Source organism: Copadichromis virginalis, linkage group LG17, assembly GCF_057382275.1.
Source record: "Copadichromis virginalis isolate Kocher_CV1m ecotype Utaka linkage group LG17, C_Virginalis_male_GT1.1, whole genome shotgun sequence".
NCBI lineage: Eukaryota > Metazoa > Chordata > Actinopteri > Cichliformes > Cichlidae > Copadichromis > Copadichromis virginalis.
In genome coordinates this window covers 8,171,282-8,197,236 of record NC_140634.1, presented here as the reverse complement: position 1 = coordinate 8,197,236, position 25,955 = coordinate 8,171,282, and the positions used below count along the sequence as shown (strand labels likewise).

Genomic DNA, 25,955 nt, shown 5'->3' with positions numbered 1-25,955 from the left:
CTCTCTCATCTGTCACTCATCGCTTTCACAGTGTCCCTGTCTAAATATACAGTCCAGCTTCCCTTTTCTTGCAACACTTTCTGAAAATGATGCTGCCTTTGTGGATATTTTTATCTCCTCTTCCGAAGTTTTCTCTTAATAATGTCCCTTTTATCTTCTTTAGCTCAGGATTAACAGAGCAGCTGGTGGAAGGAGAGATGAGGAGGAGGTAGAAAGTGCAGGACAGGTAGACAGGGTCCACTTAGAGTTGAAGCGTGAGTCTGTCTCTCAGGCTCTTTGTGTGTCTGTCCACCCATTAATCCATCTGCCCGTCTTTTTTTGTTCTCCATCAACTGGTCCATCATCCCATCTTCTCTCTAGCCAGGAGAAAGGTCCAACATCCACATCTCTGGAAATCCAAAATTCCTCTCCTCAGCTGCGTTCTTGCCTCTCCTCAGAGACAAGACAAAGTGAGGGGGTGTATGGGCCAGGCACACAAGGATATGAAGATTGATTATTTAAGGGAGTTCACTCTTTCCCTCTGTCTTTCCTCCACCCCACCACCTCTTTCTCCCTCCCTCCCGCCTTCTCTCTGAGTCCAAGGAGATGACCAGTCAATCTCCCTGCTGTCACTGTGTGTGCTCCCATTAAATATGGAAGGAGCAGGGGAGGGAGTGATGGGTGGCTGAACGGATGAAAGGAGGGAGGTGGAAGGATGCAGGCGAGAAGAAGAGCATCTGAAGTAGGTGGATGGTTGGAATCATTCTGCAACTCTTCTCTTTCTCCTCCCCTCTCTCTTACATCTCAGTTGTTTCTCCGTCTCTCTCTCTCTTCTCGTCTCTCTCACTCAGTACATTATTCAGTCTCCTTTTCTTTTCCTACCTAACCCCCACCCACCCTGTCTGTTTCTTCCTCTCTCTCTCTCTCTCTCTCTCGCACGCTTATCTTTCAGCAAATTGTCTTTTCCAGTCTTTTATTGGAGCTGCAACCCGATGCCCCTTCTCTCTCTCTCTCTCTCCTCTCTCTCTCTCGCTCTCTTTCTCCCTCTCTCTCTCCCACTGTTAGATATCATTACTGGTGCAAGCCACGCCCCTACATTCCAGCCAGCCAATGAAATAACAGAACCCCCCTCAGTACATTCACACATAACACATACTCCAAATACACACACACCCTCACACATATATGTACACACATATGCAAAGATGCCTGTTGCAGTGTGAGGAGGAGACACGGTGGAAAGAAAGCTGAATGCCACCGAAGAATACGGTGAGCGCTGGCACTGGCTAGACAGATAACAAGATAAATGTTTGTGTGTTTGTGTGTGTAGGTGTGCTGAGGTGTCTGTGTGCTTTTGTGTGTGTGTGTGAGAGTGGGTGGGGGGATGGGGGGGAGACAATCTTGGAAACCGAGAGACACTAAGGCACAGTAATAACAGGTATGCTCCCAGTGCGAGTGTGTGCGCTGAAGTACATGCATGCTCGAGGTGATGTTGGTTCTTTTTTAATGTGTGAGAAAGAGACAGATCTTCTCCTGAGGCTGTTTCCAGACACTGCAGCACCCAGCTCTCCCACACACTCGCACTCACTCTTTAATGCACGTGCACACACACACACACACACACACACACACACACATAGAGCATGACTCCAGAATGGAAAACAACAGGCTGTTGCTGGGCACCAACTGAGATAAAAGAAAAGAGAAGACAGGAGAGAGGCAAGACAAGCAGGCTAACAAGTGTCCTCACAGCATCCCTGAAGCATGGCATGGAAGTCTAGAGACTTTAGCATGCATTAAAATTGGCTGGCACATCTGGGTCAAAGGTCAAACAAAAGATGGGCGTACACAGGTTAGACTGACCCTCTTACAACAAAGCCGACTCATCCTAAGTGATGTGGACTTCTATCTCTGGTGTATACAGTTAGCCTACACAGCAAGATTAGCCTCCTAGAGGATTAGCCACAGGTGGAGCGGGACCCCTGTCACAGCCTTTTCCTGTGTTTCCTAGGGAACAGTAACTATAGTAACAGCTTTGAGACTCCTGAAATACACCTGGTGCTGGCTGACTAATGTGTTGTTTCCTAAGATCTGAACAGATATCTCAGAGATTTGTTAGGCTTCTTCAGAGTCTAAGATGGATCCTAGACCAAGTGTGAAATATAGAGGATCGCTCTAAATCTGACTTGAATTGCCCTAAATTGCATGGGACTTCTGTGAATACTGCAAAGTATTTTTATTTATTTATTTATTTTTTTGAGCAGTTAACATTTCAGTAGGTAGGTTCTCTCTTTTAACCCAAATCCCAGTCTTTACATAAACATTGCCAAGCAGCTTTGGTGCCTAAAATCAACCAAACAGCAAAAAATAAATAAATAAATTTAAAACCAGAGATCCCAGATTGGGCTCAGTACATAATATAAACTGTATATAAAAGATGGAAACAGTAAACTAAAGGCACTATTATTTTGAAGCCTTGAGTCTTGACTTTTTACAAACACTTCACTTTCACCCATATAGCCCAATATTCGCCTCTTGTCAGTAACATGGTAGCCACACGCTAAACACTCTTTAACTTTTCAGGCCAGGAGGCTACATTCAAGCGTGAGGGAGGGAGAAACAGGAGAGTCAAAAATTTTTCTACCGACGAGAGATCAAAGCATGTAAGAGTGCCTGACGAGCCCAGTTATAAGTACACTGTTAAGACTTGACTGCACACCGTGTTTGCTGCCTCCTAAACAATAAAGTTCCATTGGAGCAGCCTTTTAACGCCTCTGTCTTTCTCTTGCTAGCAAAGTTGACCTAGACAGTAAAGCTAGTTAGCTACCGGCTACGACACAGAACCCGACATGTTAACCAGAGGTGTCTTTACCATGATTCCATCCAATGAGATGACGGTGCTAGCAGCGGGCCGCCGCTTCTCTGAGTTTGAGACCCCTGGTGTACATGAACTGGAGATGCCAAAAGGATACTTTGCACTTATTGCTAATTTGCTCATATCAGCACGCTAAATCCCCAGAATAAAAAAGCAAACATAATAGTTGCTAATTCAGCATTTTGGGATCATCACTGTGAGCATGTTAACATGTTGATGTGAAGTTTGTGGTGCTAGTGCATTCTCACAAAAACATTCTGTATCAGACTCTTGTGCTTTATTGTTGTGCCTTTGTCTAACATTGCTAAGTCAAAGTAGCACTATGCTAACTTAACTTTATTTTCCATTTTTAAAAAAGAAATGGTAGTCAAATGAAGAGGGCTCTGATACAGATATATCACAAAGAAGTAAAAGGCAGGCCCAGTTATAGTCCACAATATTAAAGCAGATAAACCTCTGGTGCTTCCAATATAAGGTGGATGCTTGTAGTTTTATACTGCTTTAAATTAATAAATTCTCTATATGCGTACTTATATGCTCTTTGTTGAATTTGACTCATTCCTGCTCATTCATTTTGAGTTTCATTCTTTCTTTCCTATTGGGCCTGTGTTGCATATGTCACTGAGACCAAATTAAGTGTTTTCTTCCACTGAAACACTGAAGGGTTTTATTTAGAAACAGTAAGTGTTGCATTTGTGTTAACAGCATCATGCAGAAATCAAAAATCAACTTTCTGTTGTGGAAAATTGCCAAATATGATTAATTACACGTCTTAGAGGAAGTCATGAATAAAAGCCAGTTTAAAATATACGCCTGTCACATTTTGCAGTTGAGAAAAATAAAGACCTCTAACCTTTTTAAGGAAATATTCTATTTATGAAAAAGTTTTTAATTGTCTAAGAACATTACAAAGAAAAACTGATAGCAGAAATTTAACACTTCACACACAACACAAACGTAAAACAACTATATCTGCAGAACACTGCACTGATGGAACCTCAGCCACTATCAGAGGGTGTGGAGCGCCAAATCAGTCATGCCGCCTGCAGTGCAAACACTCAGTTAAAGCATATTATCCTCATAACTGGCATGAATTAACGCTGGAGGCATATTATTAGACTCCCCTGGTCACCTTCTCATACTGTCTGCAACTAGCCACTACAACACAAAGTACAAAACACACACACACACGTCAGCTGACACAGCATTATTTCTGTAGCACACAGTCCCTATCACAAACCTCTTTCACTTTTTCCCTCTCTCTCTCCAGTCAAATGTCAGCAAGTGAATGCCAACTCTATTAATATTTCAGAACCAATTAAATAAAAGCACACATCATGCATGTTTAATGTTCGCCTGCTGAGAGAGCCAAATTTGCCATTCTGTCCTCTACAGGTAGGCCAGGCTGGTGATAGATAGCCTCGTGTACAAATGCTGTGTTTACTGTTTTTTTTTTTTTTAACAAATTATTTTCTCCTACTGATCTGGCTGAATGACCTAGAACCTATTTTCTGTCCCAGCTCCACAGACTCTAGACAGGATGACCCTGTAAGCACAGTAACCCAGAATTTTCTAGACTTTCTGAACTAGTAACAGGACCCATAGAAGTGCTGTCATGTTCTCTAAAGAATGAATATACATTTGGAACATGGACACAGACCAACACCTGAAATGCAGTTCTGCACTGTTTGTTCTCACATTGCAATAGCCAGCTTGTAGATAGCTCTCTGTCAAACTCTAATATGTATTATCTTACATTGTCTACAGCCGTAAAGGGACCATGATGCAGTCAGAAGGACTGTAAAGCAGGCGCCATACAGATCTATAGTGCAGTGGTTCCTAAGCATTTTGGCTCCTCACCAGCTCTTCCATTAGATTCCTCTTCGATTCTGGTAAGGAGAATTTTGCAGAGCTATGTCAAGCTTTCCTTGTAAATGCTGGGTATATAAAAAAATGGACATAAAACACTGTAGCATAGACAAGCACAAACCCAAGCAAAAAGAGAGTCGGATATTTAGGCTTTTCTGACTGAGGTCAGGATTGGCTTTTTTTTTGCTACGCAGCACGGTCTAAGTTTGTGATTTAAAGCAACAACAATCAATATGACAATGACGACGATTCAAATAACTATCAGCTCAAGGTTATGGTCATAGTGACAAGTCAATTCATCAGATTTCCCTCTTCAGCTCTTCAGAACCTTTTAGCATCATTCAGCTCTTTGTTTGGCCCAAAACTTGACGGTTATTGTTTACAGTGTTGTTTTTATTGTGACAAAGCACGTGGGCATTTTTTAAAAGAGCAATATCTGCTTAGCATCAAAAGGCAGACAGAGAAAAGCATTTTTCACAACTGCTGTTAACTCATGTGAAGTCTCACAGGGCCGTTCTGTACAGGGTGCACATGTTGCCCTTTAGACATGCCAGTTGCCCTTGTGTCCTACCTATATTAAGTCGATGACTGCCAGCTCTAGCTATCATTCAGTACTAACAAAATTACGAGAATCTTAATACTGCACAGTTCCACTTTAATGCTTTTAAGGACTTGATGATCTCTCATTTCCTTGTGACCAGCAAGCATTGAACAGCTATTTTCAGTCAGATATGACTAGCTAGGTGGCCCGGCTCACTATTTTTCATACTCGTTTAGAAAAACACTGCAGTTTAGAAAATTAAATTACCTTGTGGGCTGATGCAATTGCACTCAGCTACATGGCTGCGTACCAACACTGAGCAAAGTACATCAGTGTTAATTAAGCAGAGCACAAGAGGGTGGCAGTATAGGGAGGATCAAATCTGTAAGCTCCAAATGTTTAAATAACTAACTTTTTGAGAATCTAGCAGAAAGGGCAAGCTACTTCTGTGATGTTGTCCTATTAAGCACTTAGAAACGGGATTAAGTTTGAGCGGCAGGTCTCTCCCTGAAGGTAGACAAAGGCTGTGCGTTAAACGGCCGGACCGGCACAGTGAAGCAAACATCCCTGAAATGTTACAGTGAGCGGACGTCTTACTCAATGTTAATTACTATTACTGTAAAGGAAAAAGAGTTTGTTTGGAGAGGAATGAATTGGCTGACTGACAGGCTGATTAACATCCAGCAACAAATCTGTGCTCTGTGTCTGTCTGCCCATAATTCTCCCTTCATCCCGTTTTTTCCCATCACTGGCCCTCTCTGTCTTTACTTCCTGCCTAATTATCTGCATTAGCTTAATGACTAGGAGCCACTGAAGCTTCTGAGTACACCATGTATGTCTTACAGTCTGTGTGTTCAACACAGAGAGCAAAACGCTTTTTATGGTCCACTGCTTTCAGTCTCTGCAATAGATATACGGTTTGCCAGAGACTTTTTAAAGCAAAGTCAATTATACGACTGCTCTTACCCTCTATTCAACGACAAACTGCTGAGCAGCTTTGTCAGTATTGATAAAAAGCATTTCCATTATCCCAACATTCAGTCGCCAAATCATATTAAACAGTTTGATGAATAGAATTCAGTCAGATATTAATTTGTGAAGGCATAACCCTGAACAGCTGTGAACTTTGGGAGGCCTCTTCTGCCCCCTGCAGTTCACAAACTGTAACTACATGCATTGAAAGGAGCTCAAACTGGAGATTTGACAGAGCTCCTCCAACTGCATTCTAATGAGCACACAAGATACAGACACAGCAAGTTTAACATGGGTGACATGAAACGGGGTAGATAAGATGGGTTATAACCTACAATTTATCGTAAAGAGCATGATTACATATCGACACTGCAGTTGCACAGAAGACTATATGTGCTCGCGCCACATCCATGCAAGACCATGCGTGCAAACACAAGTGGGCACCATCACAGAAACATTTCAAACATTTTAAAAAAAATACACAAGGTCTGTATTCACATGGTCCACAGAAACAAAACAACATAATGTTTTGGTTGTGGTTTCAAGAAATGAATGCAGCACAGAAAGTTTGAGTAGATTTGTCTACTAAAGGTACTACATGTAGCATTTTTAAACACCAGCAAAGTAAGTATATCATTGTAAAATTAATTATGTTATAAGGTATAGCTACCATCAAAGACACACTTTAGAAGTCGTGTCGTTTCTTAAAGATAACATTAAAATGGTCCAATCCCTCCACACTGCCTCCCCTCCAGTTGTGGCCCTTTTTCTAAAAATATAAACATGCTCACTTTTCATTCCTTCTGCCATCTGCTGCTTAGACCTCTGGCACTGTAGCAGTAATTGCACACAGGGATCGCACAGAGTATCCTATTAACGTTGACTTACTAACATTTTGTTAATGTTTAAATGCTGCATGGAACACCTTACAAAGTTTCTGTGCACTGTTAAAACACGATGTTTGAATTTCACCCAGTACAGTGAAGACATTCTGCAGATGTGTCTCACAGAAACGCAGAGAAACCTGCATGCTCATTTAATCGGAAGTTTACAAATGAGAAACGACCAAAAACACAAACAAATGAAGCTACGAACGCATGCCAGGATTACCTGGTAGTAGGCGTGACTTTGAGAATAGAGAGAGGAGAAAGGTGGGGCTGGGACTTCATTCAGCCTCTCTCCCTCTGGGTGAGGCCACGCCTCGTCATCAAAGGAAACCTCAGGTGATTCTACCTACAATGTACAGACATGAGCTCAACAAAGTTCGACACGCATACAAACTAATATGTTTAGGTGCACTGCGCTCTGATCATTGCACAGGTGTAAGACCGACATATACTTTTATCTAGAATATATTTCCTTCTTAATGATGGTTGTGCAAAGCAAAGGGAGAAAACAGAAAGTACGAATGGTCACATCTGTGTTCAATGGAAATTAAAATAGCTGAATCTCATTCATAGTCAATGATCATTAATGTAAACTTGGCAAAAAAAGTATAGAAATTTGTGTTTGGTGGATTATTTCTTTGTTGTAACAATGTTTATTGGCTACAAAATCCTATGCTGTTGAAAGCCTGTTTATTTCCCCTGAAATGGAGCCACATTTGTAAAGAAAATGCATTTGTGGGTTGTGCCAATGAAAAACTTGCCACACACACAACAGCCTGGCACCTGCTCCTCATGATGGTCATCAGCTCAGTCATATCCCGCTGTGGGATGTCATCCCATTCCTTGACCAGCATTCAAGTCAACCAGTGTGGCTGTGCTGGTCACTCTGGCACAAACAGCACAGCCAAGCTGATCCCACAAGTGTTCAGTGGGGTTGAGGTCTGACCTGCAGACAGGCCACTCCATCCTCTCCATTCACAAATTCTGCAGTTAGTCTGATAAATCCCACAATGTGGAGGCAAGCATTGCCATCTTGGAGGACATAGTTCGGTCCCAGACTGTGGAGATATGGGACCTGCCACTGGTTGCAGAGCCTCTTCTTGATATCTCTGCATTGCGATTGCTACCAGTGAGAACACGCCTCGTTTTTTCATTGAGGAAGATTCTGCCCCACACCATCACTTTGACACTATGATCCAACTGCTGTAGTCAGAATCTGGACGTAACAACGCTGAACATAACATTCCTCCAGATGTTCAGGTTCTAGTGCACATGTTACCGACACCAGCGCAAAAAGGCTTGATGGTGTACACCAGTCATGGCACCAGAATCTCAGAACAGATTAAACTGTTTGGCATTGACAGACAAGATCTGACAAGTCTCACACTCAACACTGCTCAAACCAAAAATGCATTGTCCTTAAAAATGTGGCTTCATTTAAGGGGAAATAAAGTTTCCAATCATATCATATCATATCAAATTTATTTGTATAAATTTCTGTACTTTTTGTGCTAAGTTTATTTAATTTAAAATTATGGTGAAAAAGAGGTATGATAAATTGTGAGCTTGGAATATTTACAGGAAGATATTATATTAATAAATCAGAGATAATAAACACAGAAAAGTATGTCTGTGTGTGTGTGTGTGTGTGTGTGTGTGTGTGTGTGTGTGTGTGTGTGTGTGTGAAGACAAGGGAAAAAAAGGTGGAGGGGGGTGGAGGGGTGAACATGGGGAGAACAGGATGGCAGCTCCATCTGTCATACACAAGGAAGCCAGATCCAGCACCTGTGGTCACACACACACACACACACACACACACACACACACACACACACACACACACACACACACACACACACACACACACACGCATGCATGAACACACACCATTTGGAGAGCAGAAGTTCCCAAAATAAACCAAATATCCAAATACACGCACACACATAGTTCCCCATCATAGATTTTATACAGACAGACAGGTGATGAGCTGCTGGAACGGACCGCTCTGCAGAAAGCAATGATGATAATGCAGATAATGATGCCATGCTGTGGTAAGGGCCAGGATATCAAGACCTCGAATGCATCTCCATAAAGTAAATGGAGATAAATGTGATAAGAGAAGGTCACAGGGGAATGAGCTTAAGTGCAGATGGCATCCAGCAAGAACGGCAGCCCAAAATTCTTTGGTTAAATCTGCAGGGGCATGCAGTAATTGATGATTGTCATTATTGTCAACAGAAGAATTGGTGTAATTTCAACAACAACAGAAAAAAAGTTTTAAATATAAAACGACAAGAAGGGAACATGCAGCCACAAGGTGGAGCTCCATGACAACTGTGTCTTCATCATGCTGACAAAATGAAGCGCTTCAGCTTGGTCCAAAGATCTCCCAGCGGACAAATACTGAACTTGTGCTGACTGACAACTGAGTCAGTGCAGAGACAATCAGATTACAGCATATAATGACTTAGATGTGACACCCCACTAATACACATCCTCCTCAGCTTTGGCTGCCAGCACTGAGAGCGGACGCAACTTACTCACAGACAGACACAGTACCACTACTGACAAAATAAAGACTTGATATATTAAAATAAACTGATAATCACACATGCCAGAGTTTTAAAAGGATGCATTAGTGCGGGAGACGACAGTGATGGGGACAAGTTAAAAAAAAGGAATTAAGAAAAGTGAAGAAGTGATATTAAAATCTGCTTATCCTTGTGAAAAAACCCTACATTCGTTACTACAATGTGATAGGAAGTAATTTGTCATTATCAGTGTGCATATAATTTTGTCTATTTAATGAAAAGACCATAATTATAATTTACCAGACACCAGTAAAGCTGACAATACACAGAACATCAATATAGAGCAGAAGGAAAAAGCATATACATTATGGATATGCATAGAGTGTGACCAACGAGTGTGTGTGTGTTAGAGAATACACAACAGTGTGCTCTCAGAGCTGTGCGAGTACAGAGACGCGAGCACTAATATGTGGACAGATACAGTCCAATCAACCAAAATAAAAAGATTACCAGGCTACGCGGTGCGATTAGGAGTGTGTGTGAGAGCGATAGAGCGTCAGAAAGGAAAGAAAGACAAAGCGGGGGGAGGCAGACAGACGCAGAGTGAGTGCAGAACAGAGATAGTAATGGGCCTCATTACTAAAAAATGGGACAAGCATTCGACTGAATCCCCTGCATGCACAGTTCTGCAAAAGTATTCTCCTGGTACAAAGAAAGGCTCTGTGCATGGAAGCAAATTTAGGGCAGTATCCGTGACTTCTAAGTACTTTCGAAAGAGGCCCATCTAATTCTGAAGTCATAGAAAAAGTTCCCCTTTCTAGCTGTCTGCGTCACCTTGACCAGCACCACAGAAAGTCATCAGCTCCAAACATAGAAGGTAGAGTAATGAGACCCCATTGCAGAATAAAATCTCAATATGTTTTGCGGATTATCACCCTATCAACAATAGGACTGTAATATTAGATCAATTTAGACAATATCAGTGAACATCAGGGATGTGATGGCAGCTAATTAAACAGGTTTTTTTGCTGTAAATATTTGGGTTAGGTTAGTTTGAAAACTTCAAGCTTTCCAACAATACATTCCTATAGACAGGGGTGCACATAAGTGGTTCGCAGGTGTGCATGCGCTGTCAAAACAAAAGATGCCCACCAGATAAGAAGTTGCAACACGCGTTTGCGTACATAAGATTTTCTGGAGGGGGACAGCTGGCTTCAAACAAATGCCAGCTCACCTCCTGCAACCACTTTTCTGAGAATACGCGCTTCTTTTGCGTTCCGGACTCCTTCTGACATTTCTCTGGAGGTGGAGGAACACCAAAGTAATTGCTTAAAGGAGCTTCTTTGACATCTTTACCTCTAAACAAATGTGTGTCCTCCTCCAGAAAATCCTATGTACGCAGACGCGCGTTGCAACTTCTTATCTGGTGCGTGTCTTTTGTTTTGACAGCGCATGTGCACCTGCGGACCACTTATGTGCACCATCTTGACTTTCAGTTTACTACGTTTTCTGCTTTTTTAAAACAAAATCTGCTTTTAATAGCTGAAGAATAACACATCTTTTTCATATTCTGGCAACTCAAAGCATTTGGAAAATATTGTGGTCTTGGTTAAATACTGAAAAGACCAACCAGGGCTGGAGGGATGAATATGTTTATTTTACTAATGTGAGCCACAACCGCATAGCCCTTCTCAAAATGGTTTTGTGGCCGAAAACTAACAACACACAGTGATCAGAATGTGAACCACACCCTGCAAATCTGGAATCAATTTTAACATGTTGCTTAATGGAAAAAAACAAAAAACAATCCAACAAAACACTGCTGTGTATATACCTAGTAATAGGAATTATACCAAATTATTAAGGGAGACCCATGATGCTCACTTCCGCCTACTTTACTAGAGTAGCTTTGCATGATTCACAGGGACAATAGTCTTGATTTATACAACACTGAACCTTGGTGCAACCCCTCAGTTCATCTGCTGTCTGAAAAAAGCTCTTTCAGCTCCCTTCTTTAATGACCTTTAAGTCAACTTTCTCCTGATTGGCTGTCTCTCTTAAACTGGTTTGAACATCAGGTTCAACATGTGTCTGAAGTGACCCTTTGGTACAGAGTCAAGAGCGCATAAAAACTATGAAAAAAGCAGCATTCATGCTCATGTATCATTTTGCCCGTATAAATACAGAAAAGCATTATAGATACTGCAAACACGACAAAATCCTGAGCTGTCATGTGAGGCATTAGCAACTGACTCATGCATGAATATATACAGTGCTAGCTTCAGGTATGACACTATGTTTGTCTGTGTTGTAGAGTCAAAGTCACAGAGACAGGCGGCCAGGGTTAGTTACCTGAGCAGGCGTGATGTGTGTATGAGTGACATATCCATGAACGTGTTGAATGTGAGATAGCTGACGCTCCGCCACCTGAACCAGCTCCGCTCCCCGGAGGTCATTGTGGCGACCGAGAGAGCCGTCCCTCCCCAGTGACCGTTCCCTTTCTCTCTCCATGGTTCCAGCACTCCCTTCATCTCTCCTCCAGGTTCCTCCCTCCCTACCCAGGGTCCCTCCATCCCTCCCCAGGGTACTTCCTTCCCTCAGCTCTCTGGCTACTCCCATTTGGTGATGCTGGCAGGGGTGATGGTGGAGTTTTGGGGCACCTGGTGATGCCCCTTCCTCTTCTTGACACCGATACTTCTACAGTCAGAATGGAGGGGAAAAAATGCGAGGAGGGAGGAAACCAGAGGGAAATTTGAAGGAAAAGCAAGTAAGGGCAAGGAAAAGACCCCCAGAGACACAGGAGCAACAGGGCAGAAATGGTTGGAAAGATGGAATATAGTAAGATGGGATAAAAGGAGGAGAAAAAAGGAAAAAGAGGAAGAAAGAGATTAAGTTTGAAGACAAGTTCAGAAGCAGAAAAGCTTCAGTAAAGCTGGAAAAGAAGAAAGCATTAGTGCAAATCCGCAACCAGAATAAAAAAGCATAGCAGAGCACGAGTGTGCGTGCACACATGCATGTGTAATGAGATGTTTTTGTAGTACAGTTTGTGTGTGTAAGCACATGGCCCAGTCCAGGTGTACACTCAGCATGGGAGTAATTGTTTCCTGAGCTTTCCATATCATACACATGTGAACGTGAGCACACACACACACACACACACACACACATATAGAGGAAAGAACAGAAGTTTGCTGGCAAAATAAGATGCAAAACTGAATAAGGACAGTGAGTAGTTGACTGACTGCCTCAGGGAAAAACTGTTTCTTTCTATCCTTGTCATCGCTCTATACCTTCATCACGCCTCTATGCCTTCCACATCTATGACTCTCACTGCACAAAGTCTTATGAGTTTCTCTCCTTGCTCTGATTCCACATTCCCACACACTCTCACTGGCTTCCTTTTAATCTTTTTTTTTTAAGTATTTGATGATGTTTCTGCCTAACTGGACAGAGTAAAGCAGAGGGAGTTGGTGAAGCATGTGGGGGAGGGATGCCGGGTCCTTTGCTAGTTTTTGAATCTATGACAGTTTGTGTATACTGTGTAAAAACTGAGCCAGCTGAGCAGCAAGAAAAGGGACACGCTCCTGTACACTGATTAGGTGGATCTGGCTAAAATCCTTTATCCCTCATTAATTTTGCTGTTAAAATCTAAACCAACCGCAAAAAGAAGATACTGATAAAGAGGCACAAATGGGTTTTAAAGCTTCAAGACAAATGGAACTTGAATCCTCCGATCATATCATGATAACAGAGTAATTTCAGCTAATATAGCAAGTCAAGTCAAAAACAAATAATCTAAATAGAATCTAGTTCCACATAATATATTATGGGCTTTGGACTCGCAGCTTGAGCCAAACCCTGGTGTGAAATTGAAGTCAGAATGGATTGCATACAGTGTGAAAAGCTCCTTTAAGAGGTTTGTTGCTCTCCCAGGGTAGACTACTTGGCAGCTAACTGCATGCAGACTCAGTGTACTGCTCCTATAGCAAGACATACACCAGTTGAGAAGTTTACTAATGGCATGTCTAAAGGCAAGAATGGGCACATTTAATATATCAGAGTTTTCTCTGATATATTAAATGTGCCCATTCTTGCCTCCACAGGGGCAGGAAAGACGCTTGTTTGACTCTTATTTTCTCTCTACTTCTGACTGACATGCTTTTGGTCTTAGCCGTCAGCACATTTCTGTTCACTTCCACCAACCATTAACGCTGCAGTCTTTCAAGACTCATACAAAATACTTTAAAAAGTGTTAATTTTTAACTCCACATATTTATTCTGGCCCTCAAATATTTCTGATGTACTGCACTTCTGTGTTGGCTTTATTTTTCAAACCAGGAAGTTACATACATCTTTTACACTTTTTGCTGAAACCTATGCTTTTGGCAGCTGACATATGCTGACCATATTATTTCTATTTTTGTCCAAGTTTAATATGTATATCACTGCTGTGATAGTGGTGAGGTAGAGAGCGTACAGCCCGATCCGGTGGGGAGGTGTGGGATGCCAGATCGGGCGCCCCTCCTCTCTGCTCTCTCCTATCTTGTCACTTTTTTCTTACTTCCTTCTATCACCTTTTCTATCCCTGTGAAGAAGTGAGGCTTCATAAATATTAAAGAGGTAAGTATTATTTCTCAGTTGCAGTGAATTGATAGAAGAAAATAAATTGTAGAAAACTAAACAGAAGAAAGTAGAAGAGAAATAACAATTTAACATAAATCAGTGACGCACTCCAGGGCCTGGTCAACCCTGGCAAGGCTTCCTTGGATGAGGGTGTCTAGTGATAATGGTCGAAACACCCGATGAATTCAAGGTCTACTACTGACGATGTGTCTCAGTTTTTAATAAGATAATCTAGATCAGATCTCTAATCCCTAAACATAACCAAGGAAAGTTAAAAATGGCAGATTAGCTTGGGATGAAGGACTCAAATACCCTGTGAAGTTGAGGCACACAACGATGTGTCCCGTTGGTGAAGTTTCTGGGCTGCCTTTCCTCACAACAGCCAACCCTCAAGACTGTCTCCATTGGAAGCAACGCATTATCAGGGATCGTAGCATCAAGTCCTTTTACTGAATCAGAACTAAAGCTATACATCTCACAGAAAATAAGGAAGATTGTGAGAGTTCCTGTTAAGGCTCTGTCAGAATTTAGGAGCTAGGTACCACAAATGTGAAATAGAGCTAAATCTTTATCTCTGTTCTTGAATTTTGGGACAGAGAAGACAGAAAATTTCTGTTTGCTTGTGTTTATGTGTTTTGTCCTTGGAATAAACCGTAATAAACCCAAAGAGATCCAGTTGCCTTGTTGCCTTCGTTTTCAAGCTCTCAAGACTTCAACGACATAGATGACAAAGAACCTACACAGAGACAGAGAGTTGTCTTTATTTTGTCTTGTCTCACTGTCTTGATTGTCGTCACTGGTTTCTTGTTTTCTTGTTACCCAGCTGTTTCCACTCTCTGTGTTAGCTCTCAGTGGTCATTGTATAAATAGCTGTGCCTTTTCATTTGTCCCTCTTTACTGTGTACCTGCCTGTCTGTGTCCCATATGTTTTCCAGATCTTTGTTATGTTGTTTTCTGAGCCCTGTTTGCATTTGCTTTTAACTCTGTCTCACCATATCTTGCATTGAGGTCTTGACGTACTGAAAGGCAAAAAAAGGTGAGTGGGACATTTTATCTACTAATATATAAGAATACAATAAGCTAGGCTGCTAAGCTTAGCAGCTAAGACAGCAAAGAGAAAGCACTAAGAGTTTCCTTAGACTTAAACTTCTTGTCAAAGTTTTGGTGATGAATATATGGCACCCAGAATAATAACCATACAGTTTGAGGGAGATAGGTTAGAAATGGCTTTAGGTTGGGCATTTGGATAATGCTCTATGTCAATACAATGTCGTAGTAAACTACAGGAACAAGTGTGACTGTGTGATTTATTGTAGAGCTCCCACTGTGACTCTACAGTAACTACACAGCCCACAGTGCTAATTAAACTTCTTTCCCAAGAGAGTATTTTAGACAGTTTGTGCAGATCTGAGCACACTGTTAAAAACTGTTACTATGAATTATTCAGTATCAAATCTGATATACTCCTAATTCAACAGACTAAACATTAGTTCATTCAAGAAATGTAACCAATACATTAACACACCGATTATAACAACTATTAGCTGACAAGGGCTCACCAGAGCATCAGCGCACTAAAGCACTATCACTACATTTGACCCTGCAGCTGACTGCCATCTTGGTCAGCAACAAGATGCCAAATCTATTCTGGATATTGTGTTCAGAGGCTGTGAGTGGGTGGCTGCTTTTCACAGGAGAGCACAGAACAGTATCAGCTAATTTCTGAGAATTCAAATGGACAAGGCTGTGTGTATGTGTGCACCCTGTCTTGTACACCCCCCCTTACATACTTTAACCTCATTTACACCAGGATAAGGACTAAACACCGTTGTGATCTGACTCGATCTCAAGACTTTCAGCATATTTCATTTCCTCTCCAGCGCTTGCTAAGATCTTCCTGCTAATTAGTCAGAAATGCCTCAGAATGCTCCTGAAAGCAGCGTCTGAACAGCCAGGCGCTAAGACCATGAAGAGGCTCTGGCTCACACTGTTGTCACAACACTGCCTCTACTGCCCTCTGCACTCGCGCACACACATACTCAGTCATAATCCTATATTCTGTGTTTTTATTTTTCGCATGGCACAAGAACACCTCTGAATGAATGGATGCATGAATGAACAGAGACACCAAATAGGTCTCTTTTCACATCAGTGTGTGGGTTTTTGGCTGCTTGGCTATTAGCAGCTGAGCATTCCTAATCAGGACTAGGACTGTGCCTGCAGAAAGCCCGCTGACCACACACACATACACACACAGAAGCAGAAAGACAGGCGTGCGCACTGAGACTGTCATGTGTTAGTGTGTCAGCCAGTCTTGCATAGCCAGAAAAACGTGACTAGATAGGGAGCAGATTCAGCATCCTAGTACATGTTTATGTGTTAGTTTGTGTGTGTTTGAGTGTGAGTGTGTGCGCGTGTATGTGCGCAGCGTAAAGCCAGGCATTAGTCACGCTTGGTGAGATATGAAAGAGCAGGGGATCCTCTGCCGTAAGGAACTTCTCACACACACACATGTGCCTTCATCCTTCTCTCTTTTCTCCCACATCTCGCTCTCTCTCTAATAGTTCACTGGAATCAAGCATAAAGCAATTATTTCCAGAGAAAAGGTGATGACCACACTGATTTATCAACAAAGGCAGCAAGAGAACAAATGGTTAAACAAAATGTTACTCGATCAATAAATCAATGGATACATTTGTCAAAGAAATTGCTTTTTCTCAGCTTGTACAACAATTATGACAGCTTACAAATGATTTTCTATCCGCACACTATTGATATATTTTCAATAGCCTCTGATAAAAATGTAATTATTATGAACAACATGAATATGAAGCAAAAATTATACTATTGAAAGCCTCGATGGCATTAAGAGGAGGACTGAATAAAAACACGTGATGAAATTAAGCATGCAGCTGAGAAGGTAAAGTAACATTAGCTGCTGTTTAGTCAATAATGTCTGTCAAAGCTAAAATATGTGATCTAAGAATTAAAATATGTTTTTACAGAAGATTTCCCTCGCATGACTTCACAGTGACTGAATTGTCTCCAGCAAAAACACAGGCCTTAAAAGAAAGAGAGGAACACATTCATCTATTTTGAATGTGTTCAAATGTCTGACCTAGTTAAGGTGACTTTGATTTATCTTCTCAGGCACTTAAACAACATCCAAAATGGACACATTGCTTGCAAGGTAAAAGCGGCAACAGTTCATGTATTTAAAATATACTCTCCCTTGCTTTTAGCTAGCTTTAGATGGTAGCTTGAGATGGCCAGCAATAGCCAGTCACTGCTCACATGCAACTATAAGGTATTTTGAGATGCTTTTTGATTCAAAGGTAGGAAGTGGTGCAGATGGAAGCAGAAGCGCTGTAAGTGGGCCAGGCTGCTGACTAAGCTAAAGGCTAGCCCAAGCAGATCAGCTGTTCCCCTGCTTTTTTCAGCCAACTTTTGGTCAGAGCAAAAAAAAAAGTTAGACTTTCTCACGCTAGGAGTGAGTATACAAAACATTAGACACTGTCCTGCTTTCATCTTACCAAAACCTGACCTAGTAAGTTGACAGAGAGTCCAGGTCAGGAAAGGGTGGACTCCATAGTTGTGCACCAATTGCTCTGTAATTATTCAGTGGCAAAAGAATATATTACAGTGGCATGATCATCAGTTGACCACTATGCTTTCTATTGTAGCAGTCCCTTAATGTTTGGCTGACTGGCTAGTTTTTATGATGCCACATCAAGCTAATATAACTTCTAAGACTGATTTCTGCTCTATTGTGTACACTGTGGCTGTTTGATGCAGGAATTACTTATCTCTCATCGCTGTTCGAGGCTTTTAGTAAGTTAGGAAAGTGAATGGTACATTCAAAAGCCCATCTGAAGCTCATGTAATATTCAGTTATCTGTTGTTGTGTTCAAACTTACAGCCCAACAAATTTTGAACATTTAACCTGTAACTAGTGGCCAAAAAAGCTGCTATTTGCGATGCTACTGTTTGTTATATTATTATAGACCATCGGCTAATATTAGCTATTTGCCAATTTATTTGAATCTGTATTAATAAATTAAAATTAAAACGCAAAGAGGAGTTCTGAGAAACACCCTGCAAACATGTTTTTTTGTGTTGACCACCCTCTGGTGTTGGTAAGACATGTTTGGAATGTCAAACAGAAAAAGCAGCTGATCAGATGAAGGTCAGGCAAAGCGTAAACAAGCAAATGAATAACTACACATGACAAATATTAGGGAAATCGCTTTATGTTTCAATATTTTGAAAGAAATATATGTTTTGGAATATAACAATAAAAATCTTATTTTAAATTTTATCAAATCACCAAATATTGCAGGAGTGTAATTATGCATTATGACATATGCAAATACTGTGCACGTATACGTATTTGGAAAACTGCACCTGAAAGATGGAAGCTTTACTACAACAACACAGTTTTTCTAAAATCTCAGAAACATCATACTAACCGTGCAACTTTCTTCTTCTCCTCAGGATACACTCAGTTTTCACCCTGTCCAGATTTACTCCCAGAGGACAAAACTACAGCTCTTATTGCACCCACACCCGTGTTGACTCGGGCTCCTTCTCTAAAGCTCCAGTCTAACAGTTGTCTCCTGGCCTCCCTCTATCTAGCAGGCTGTCATACTGAGGTGATCTAATAGGACAGAAGTGAAGTCCATACACTTTATTATGGCCTAACTGCTGAACTGTACAAAAGCAAGCCAAGCATGCACACACACAAATACTTTCAAAGACCAATGCTCCTACTGCATCTTCTTGAATCGCAGTAGCGTACATCTCTTTGTAAAATAAACTGCCTCAAAGTTTTTCACATTCAAATAAAACTAAACTAAAACTATCATGACTGATAATTTTCTCCCCTTGTGTCTCAAACCCCTTTCTCAAGATCAGGTCTACTTTTCACTATTTAGGCAAGTGTACAGACCCATTTATGAAGCCATTTTGGGGTTTGCTGCGTGTTTAATGACTATTCAAAGATGCAGCACAGTGTACTAACACTTCCTCCACATCAAAGCACTGCTCCTGAAGCGCTTGGGTGGAGCTTTAATATTTCATATGTTGATTTTCCACTCAACTGTTTCAGAGTACTTGGTACGACTATGATTGCCAATTTTAGCCCAAGCTTATTCGTTTAGCACAGGTTAGTGTTATGTAACTAACAACAAAGTATAATGGTGACAAATGTATTCATTTAATAATGGATTAGAAATGAACTCTGAAGCCTTTCACATTCAAAAAGGAATGAACTAAAACATTGTAGCAATAGCTAGAATACAGCTCTACTGACAAACAAAAGAAGGGACACATAACATTGTCTAAGTATTTTCAGCCTTGCAGGTGTGTGAGGCTGTCCCAGCATGCACCATGGAAAATACAGGATGTTCCCTCGCAGTGCAAGAGGGTTATTATATGCTTAAGATGCGTTAAGAAAATCTCTAGGTATAACACTTTAAAATATGATGTCAACATTCATGCTCCTGGTATATGTTGAAAAGTCAACTGATAGGGTTGCAAACTATATATTTGGTAAGCTTTATAAGTAAGAAAGCTAAAGAATCAACTTGGCAAAAGCAGCAAGAAATTGCAGAAGTGTAATATCCTGATGTGTAGGAGTGTATCACTTAGGCCATCGACTGATGTGGGCTGGCACTGAGATCAGCTGATCTGTTGGGTTTGCGGCTTAGCTTGACTTTGTGACCTGCCTGAAGTAACACTTTACTTACTGGATGTTTTCTTAACTGGGAATCTTTAACAGAAATATAATGTGTAAGCTGAGAGGCCTCACCAGCAAACAGGACAAAGACTTTTTTAATGATTGCTCTTGACAAGTCAGTTTTAGCTTTGAATATTTTCAGAAGTTACCGTAAATTGATATATTATGAGGTCAGTATGCTACTTGGGCAAATAATTAAAGATCAATCACAAAACAGCAGTCAGATAGTGAAAACAATCATAAGTTTTAGGCCAAAACCAACTATTAAGTTCTCATTCTCAATGATAATTGAAGTAACAGACCATCATACCAAAGATATCAAAATTACGTCTGCATTTAGATACGATAGTCTAAAATGAGGCCCTGCGTACTATGCGTGATCTCTAAATGAACTGAAAAGGCACGTATTAGCTGCTCACATTTGCAGTATCAGGAATTAAGAGGAAGATGTTGGTAATAAGCTGCCTGTAGACCTTGTAATATCAAATCAGACAGCAGAAAACAAACCTGCCTCTCTCTTTCTCTCTCTCGCTCTCTCACACAGACACACAGCTGGAGCTCTCTCGCTTTCTGTCTTGCTCTCTTTCCGGCTTCTAACTCTTACCTTAGTTTACCTTGCCTACAAGCCCATTAATAAACTTACTCATTACCTCTGCCCTTCTCTCTCAGCACATTTTGCCTAAGTCAGTGTCTCTCTCCCACAGTCCATAACTTCACCTGTGTGTCCCTCTAACTCTGCCGTACTCACAAACACAAACATGCATAGCTCTCTACCTACCTTGCATCCAAACATCAGAGATATGGTGTTGTTGGTGCATGCTACTTTGCAGTGGCACAACATGTGGCTAACGTTAGCTAGCTGGTCCCAGACTTGGGGGGCATCCTAGCCTTCATACACACATTTCACACTCACACACCTCCACACACTCACACAGACACATGCACACATGCACACGCATGTGTTCTATCTACCGCACTCCATCCTGTCCCACAATCCCCCACTCTGCTGCCCTCCCACCCCCTGCCCACCCCCCACCGCCTGACTACGGTCCTCAGCTGTGGCAGGCCAGCGTCCTCTCCCTCACGCTCTTCATCGCTCCCATCATCTTCATCAGTGTAATCCTCATAGCTGGTCAGGATGCAGGGAGCACCATGGTCACTGTCTGCCCGTGTGTCAGCAAATGTATGTATGTATGTGAGTGTGTCAGAAAATGTTAGCACGTGTGTGTGTGTGTGTGTGTGTATGTGTGTCTGTGAGTGTGTTTTCAGTATGTTGTTATTGTCAGCATGTGTGGGTCAGTCTGTCTGTGTGTGTGCATGAATGAGTGTGTGAGTGCATCTGTGAGTGTGTAAGTATGGATGTGGTCTCTCTTGTCCTCCTCTGCAGCAGCAGTCCCAATCCTCTATCTCCTCTCTCTCTATCAGTGTGAGCAGTGTGAGTGTTTGCCTCTCTCGTTCTAACACTACCCTTCTCTCTCACTCTCTCGCTTTCTCTCTCCTGCTTGCTTTCTTTCGATGTCCCTCTCTCTCCCTCTGCTTGCCTTGTTCACTTTCCCTCGGTTTGCTCCACTGCCTCTCTTGGCCCGCCTTTCAACAGCGAGATCAATGAGCGAAAAGGAAAAGAAAGAAAGACAGAAAAAAAAGAAAGAGCAGAGACCTGCTTGCAAAGGTAAACGGAGAATTAAAAATGTGTCTTCTCTCTCCCTGCATTTCTTTTACTCTTTGCACCTCTCTCACTTTCTCCCTGCTGCAGTAATGCTCTGATTTGTACATCCATACACTCCTATATGCACAGAGTGAGGAAGAGTAAGGAAATGATATAGTATTATAACGGCTAGTGAAAACTGAGCTGATAGAATATTGCACAATAAGGGAAACATAAAGAGTAAATAAGTGAGGCAGAGACAATGTTATTACATCATCCAGAGTCACAATCCATGATACATACATGCAAAGCAATACCACTGGAATAACTCGTTCATTTGACATTTGAACACAGCGCTGTTGTGCTGGTGGCACTGAGCCATTTGAAACCACAGGTGACAGTGTGATCACGGATCAGAGGAAACACGGTGTAAAAAAGTCATCAGATTTCCCAAAACACTAAAAACAGCTGAAAAAATTTGAATATAAAAAATGAACCTGCCTCTTGCTCACAAAGCAGAGCGCAGAAGCAGGCAAGGTGAAAATTTGGGTCTGACACACAGATGAATCATAAGAATCACAAAAATCATATTAAAGTTCTCATATCTAAGTGTTTTATTCTGAAAATAAGTTGGTCTTAACATCATCTTGTTTTGTGGTTTCCTACTTGCAAGCTACCCAGATCGCAGGTAGGGCTTTGGCTGTATCACACTGCCCACACTAATAATGCTACACAGTTTTATATGATAAAAAAAAGGTGTAATCTGATGAAAGTCCAGACATGTCTGAGAGCGAGAGCAGAGTCACAGCCTCCAATGACAATTTAGCTCCTAAAAATGTTCCTGCTAAAGGTGGAAACAACAAACTTGAGGCAAAAACCCACTGGGTGGGTAAAGGTGGGGTTTAAACCACTGGTTAAAAAGCTTGTCCCAATATACAACATCATTCATTTTTATTATGTTACAGTATTGTGCAGGGTCCTGAAGAGTTACAAGGTTATGTTACTTTAGTTATTGTTGAATTAAAGTGATCACATGACTTCAAGCGAATTCTACTGTTTTGGTCAGCTGACCACCAAAAAGTGCAACTTTCAAACTAGTTAAAATGCTTCAGTTCACTCTGTTGATTCAATCAGACAATGAACAGCACATAGTAGAAGTGCTGTTCATATGTGTGTGCTGCTCTAGGATGAAAGGTGAAAAACATATCTGTGCATGTCATAGCAGGTTTTAATACAGTGAAATATAGATATTTTTTAGCTCATAGCATCAATTATTTAATCTTCTACTAACTGCAACAATTGCAAGTGCACATTCATCATTTATGAGCTGTTGTTGCAGTCCGTTTTTTGATGACGTCATTCTGCATTGCAACAGCTGAGCAATTTTTACATCTGGACAATCCTGTGGGTTTTTGTAAAAAACCTGTTTGATGGTATTGCTGGTACATCTCCACAGTGACAGAGAGGGCTACTGTTATTGTTGGTGTAAACATGAGCAGGTTCCTTGCAAACACACTGTTAGTATGTAGTGGAAACTGAGATCCTTGCAAAACTATCTTACGAATAGAAGTCTTAACTCGAATGAATGAACAAATACGTCTAAAGAACCTATTAAAGTTCTGATTGATTCTGTGACAAAAACAAAGCTACTATCAGCTGCTCCCTTATTTACAAAGAGGCACCACAGCAGGTCGCTCTGCATGAGTGATGTGGCATATTTTTACACCGTGCACAACCCCAAAGGGATATGTGTGTCCTTTAGGGAAATATGTAAACCACTACCTATTACTATGTGTTTACTATACATATTAGGGTAAAGAACTCCATTAAAACTAAATATTCATTTAATAATACTATTTATTAAATAAATATTAAAAAATATTAAAGTCAGAACCGCTATAGTTAAAAGTAGTTATTTCTACCTAAAGTGCTATGTATTTGGTGTTTGTATTTGGCTCCATTCAGGGAACTCCTTGCATTTCCGTGGACATGCATGGAAAGCTGGAGTTGAGGAGAGCAGCAACAAGACCATGGCTGAACACAGAGCAGTTATGACTGACAACTGGTATGAGACTGATGTCTGTCTCGAGTTAGATACAGCATGGAAGGAGAAGCTTGGGTCAAGATAAGTTACAAAATGGCCTGCAGAAACCGTAAACAAGCGAAACCAACTTGAACCGTGTCCTCGATGCGATTTTTCAATTGGATGCTATGCCATCTGTTATCAGCTAAATAAAAACAGTGAGGTGGCCTCGAACTGAAATCTGCTGAGTTGCCAGAAGAGCTTTGTGTTCTGCTTCAACTTATGCTGTGCACAGTTTTTGCCAATCCCCCACCCTACGTATGTAAATTTAGCGCTGTAGTGGCCACAGTTTAACCTGTTACTTTCCCAATAAAGTCAAGGGGAAAACTTCCAGTTGTTTAGGGTTTTTTATTCCAGACCAATAGCAAATATATTCAATTCAGTCATATAAAAGATAAGCAGAATTAACGCTTTGCAGCGCTCAACTTGACCAACTTATTTGAATCAATTTACAACCATGTCTGTGCCGACTCATATAGTATGTAATGAAGAATTTGCAGGAATTTAACAGGTGGGCATCAAAGACAAAGACAGCAAGCACAAAAACATATTATTCACTTCTGCTCCCGTATTGAATAATGGTGAATTTAAAGCAAAACTGACCTCTGACCTCACCTTTTGGATAATAAAGAAGTCATCACTTCATCATTTTTTGCAACAAAGCTTCAAAGAAAAGCTTTTGAACTGAGTGCCGGTGTTCTTGAGTTACAGCCAAAATCTTTTGTGGCTGTTATACGTGACCATGAAATTCAAATAAGTTTATCCTTGAGTCCAAGGATAAACTTATTTTTAACAGAAAGACAGTCAATAGATTTAAAGAAATTCCTTCAAGACTTGGGTCACAGTTCAGCACATTTTCTTCTATTAATCAACTAATTGATCCACTAACAGATAAATTAACCACTAATTAATTTAGCTCCACAACAGCGTGTAGCTGTTTTACGTGTTGTAAATGCCAAGTCTGAGAACGGAGCAGGCAAATGGGGGGTAAAGGGCAGAGAAAGTCAAAGAAGTCAAAGCGTACTCCTTAATCAAGCTCTTGATGCTGATGGCTGAGCCATCTGGACCATCACACATGCAGACATGCAGACCTAGACACACGCAGTAGTCTCTCTGTGGTTGCCTTTGCCTTCTCACCTCCACTTGCAAACAAACAACACAGCATGAGAGAGAAAACAGAGAAGGCGAAACTGTGCACGAACAGAGGGGCTGAAGTGAACAAACGGTGACTCTGAGGTCACAGGGGCTAATTTTATAATACGGAATAGAGGAGAAGCAAAAGGAAAAATAAACTGATACCATCTTACGGTCATTTTATAGGCTTATTGGCAAACTAATCAAGCCACAGTTTAAGATTATGGCTGTATTTAAAACTGAGTGTTAGTAATGGCAAAATATTTTTAGATGCTATTCCAGCTGTACACAGATAAAGGAAGCACCTGGGTGAGCTAAAAAAGTTTAGAAGTTAATGCAGGTAGACAAGTCCTGTAAATAATGCAATGACACAAGAGGTTATTTTAAGCGTTTCATGGGAGAAACACTGTGTTTTGGATCCACTGTGAGATTTTTAAAAGCTATATTTCCTGGATGTCATTCTATAAACCATGTGATTATTGACACATTTCAAAACCTCCTAATTTATCCTAGTCTGGGAAAATTTGCATTTTTTTTTGTAGTGAACCAGACTGCTGTTTTTATAGCTGTATATCCTGAATATACCCCAAATGCCCTTCTTTTCCTTTCCAATATTTACTGTGTTACGGTGATATTTTTTCAGTAGTGTGCAGAGCAGAAAATGTAAATTTCTCATTAACTAGATTTAGAGTGAGTCAGGACTGTGCGACATCACTGGATGAGTGAGAGATTGGCCATATACTACTACTAAGTTATTCTGGATTCATACACTAACGTCTTTCACGTCTCTCTTTCAGTCCAGAAACCTGAGACTGGATTTCTCCAGAAGTCAGCACAGGCTGAAGTGCCTGTCTTCAAATAGCCTTGGTTTTTGTGATAACCTCGCACGGAGACCAGCGATACAGTGAATCCCTCTGTGTTTGGCAAAGAGCAGATGGAGCTCCTGCTGATCTGTGTGCAACCACACACACAAACATGCATACATCTGGGATGACCTAAGGGGTTCTAGATCATATGGCTCACAGAATGTACTGGGAGAGTAAAGCTCACATCGGATCACAGACCAAATTTCCTGAAAC

General features: G+C 41.1%; 1 protein-coding gene across 5 annotated transcripts in view; it reads right to left on the bottom strand.

The window, feature by feature from the left end:
- LOC146688936 (discs large homolog 1-like protein) overlaps positions 1-25,955 on the bottom strand; it is a 113,239-nt gene that overhangs the window by 70,636 nt on the left and 16,648 nt on the right. For 2 of the 5 annotated variants that reach the window (XM_085437549.1, XM_085437546.1), the window contains exons 1-3: positions 20,793-21,018; positions 12,007-12,351; positions 7,347-7,469 (exon numbers count right to left, since the gene is read on the bottom strand). The exons of 2 other annotated variants lie outside the window; for them this stretch is intronic. In XM_085437549.1, coding sequence (XP_085293675.1) covers positions 7,347-7,469; positions 12,007-12,351; positions 20,793-20,855 — 531 coding nt within the window. In that variant the 5' untranslated portion in view covers positions 20,856-21,018. Of the gene's footprint in view, positions 1-7,346; positions 7,470-12,006; positions 12,352-20,792; positions 21,019-25,955 lie in introns of those variants that run through there. One more of the 5 variants, XM_085437547.1, reaches the window with a different exon arrangement.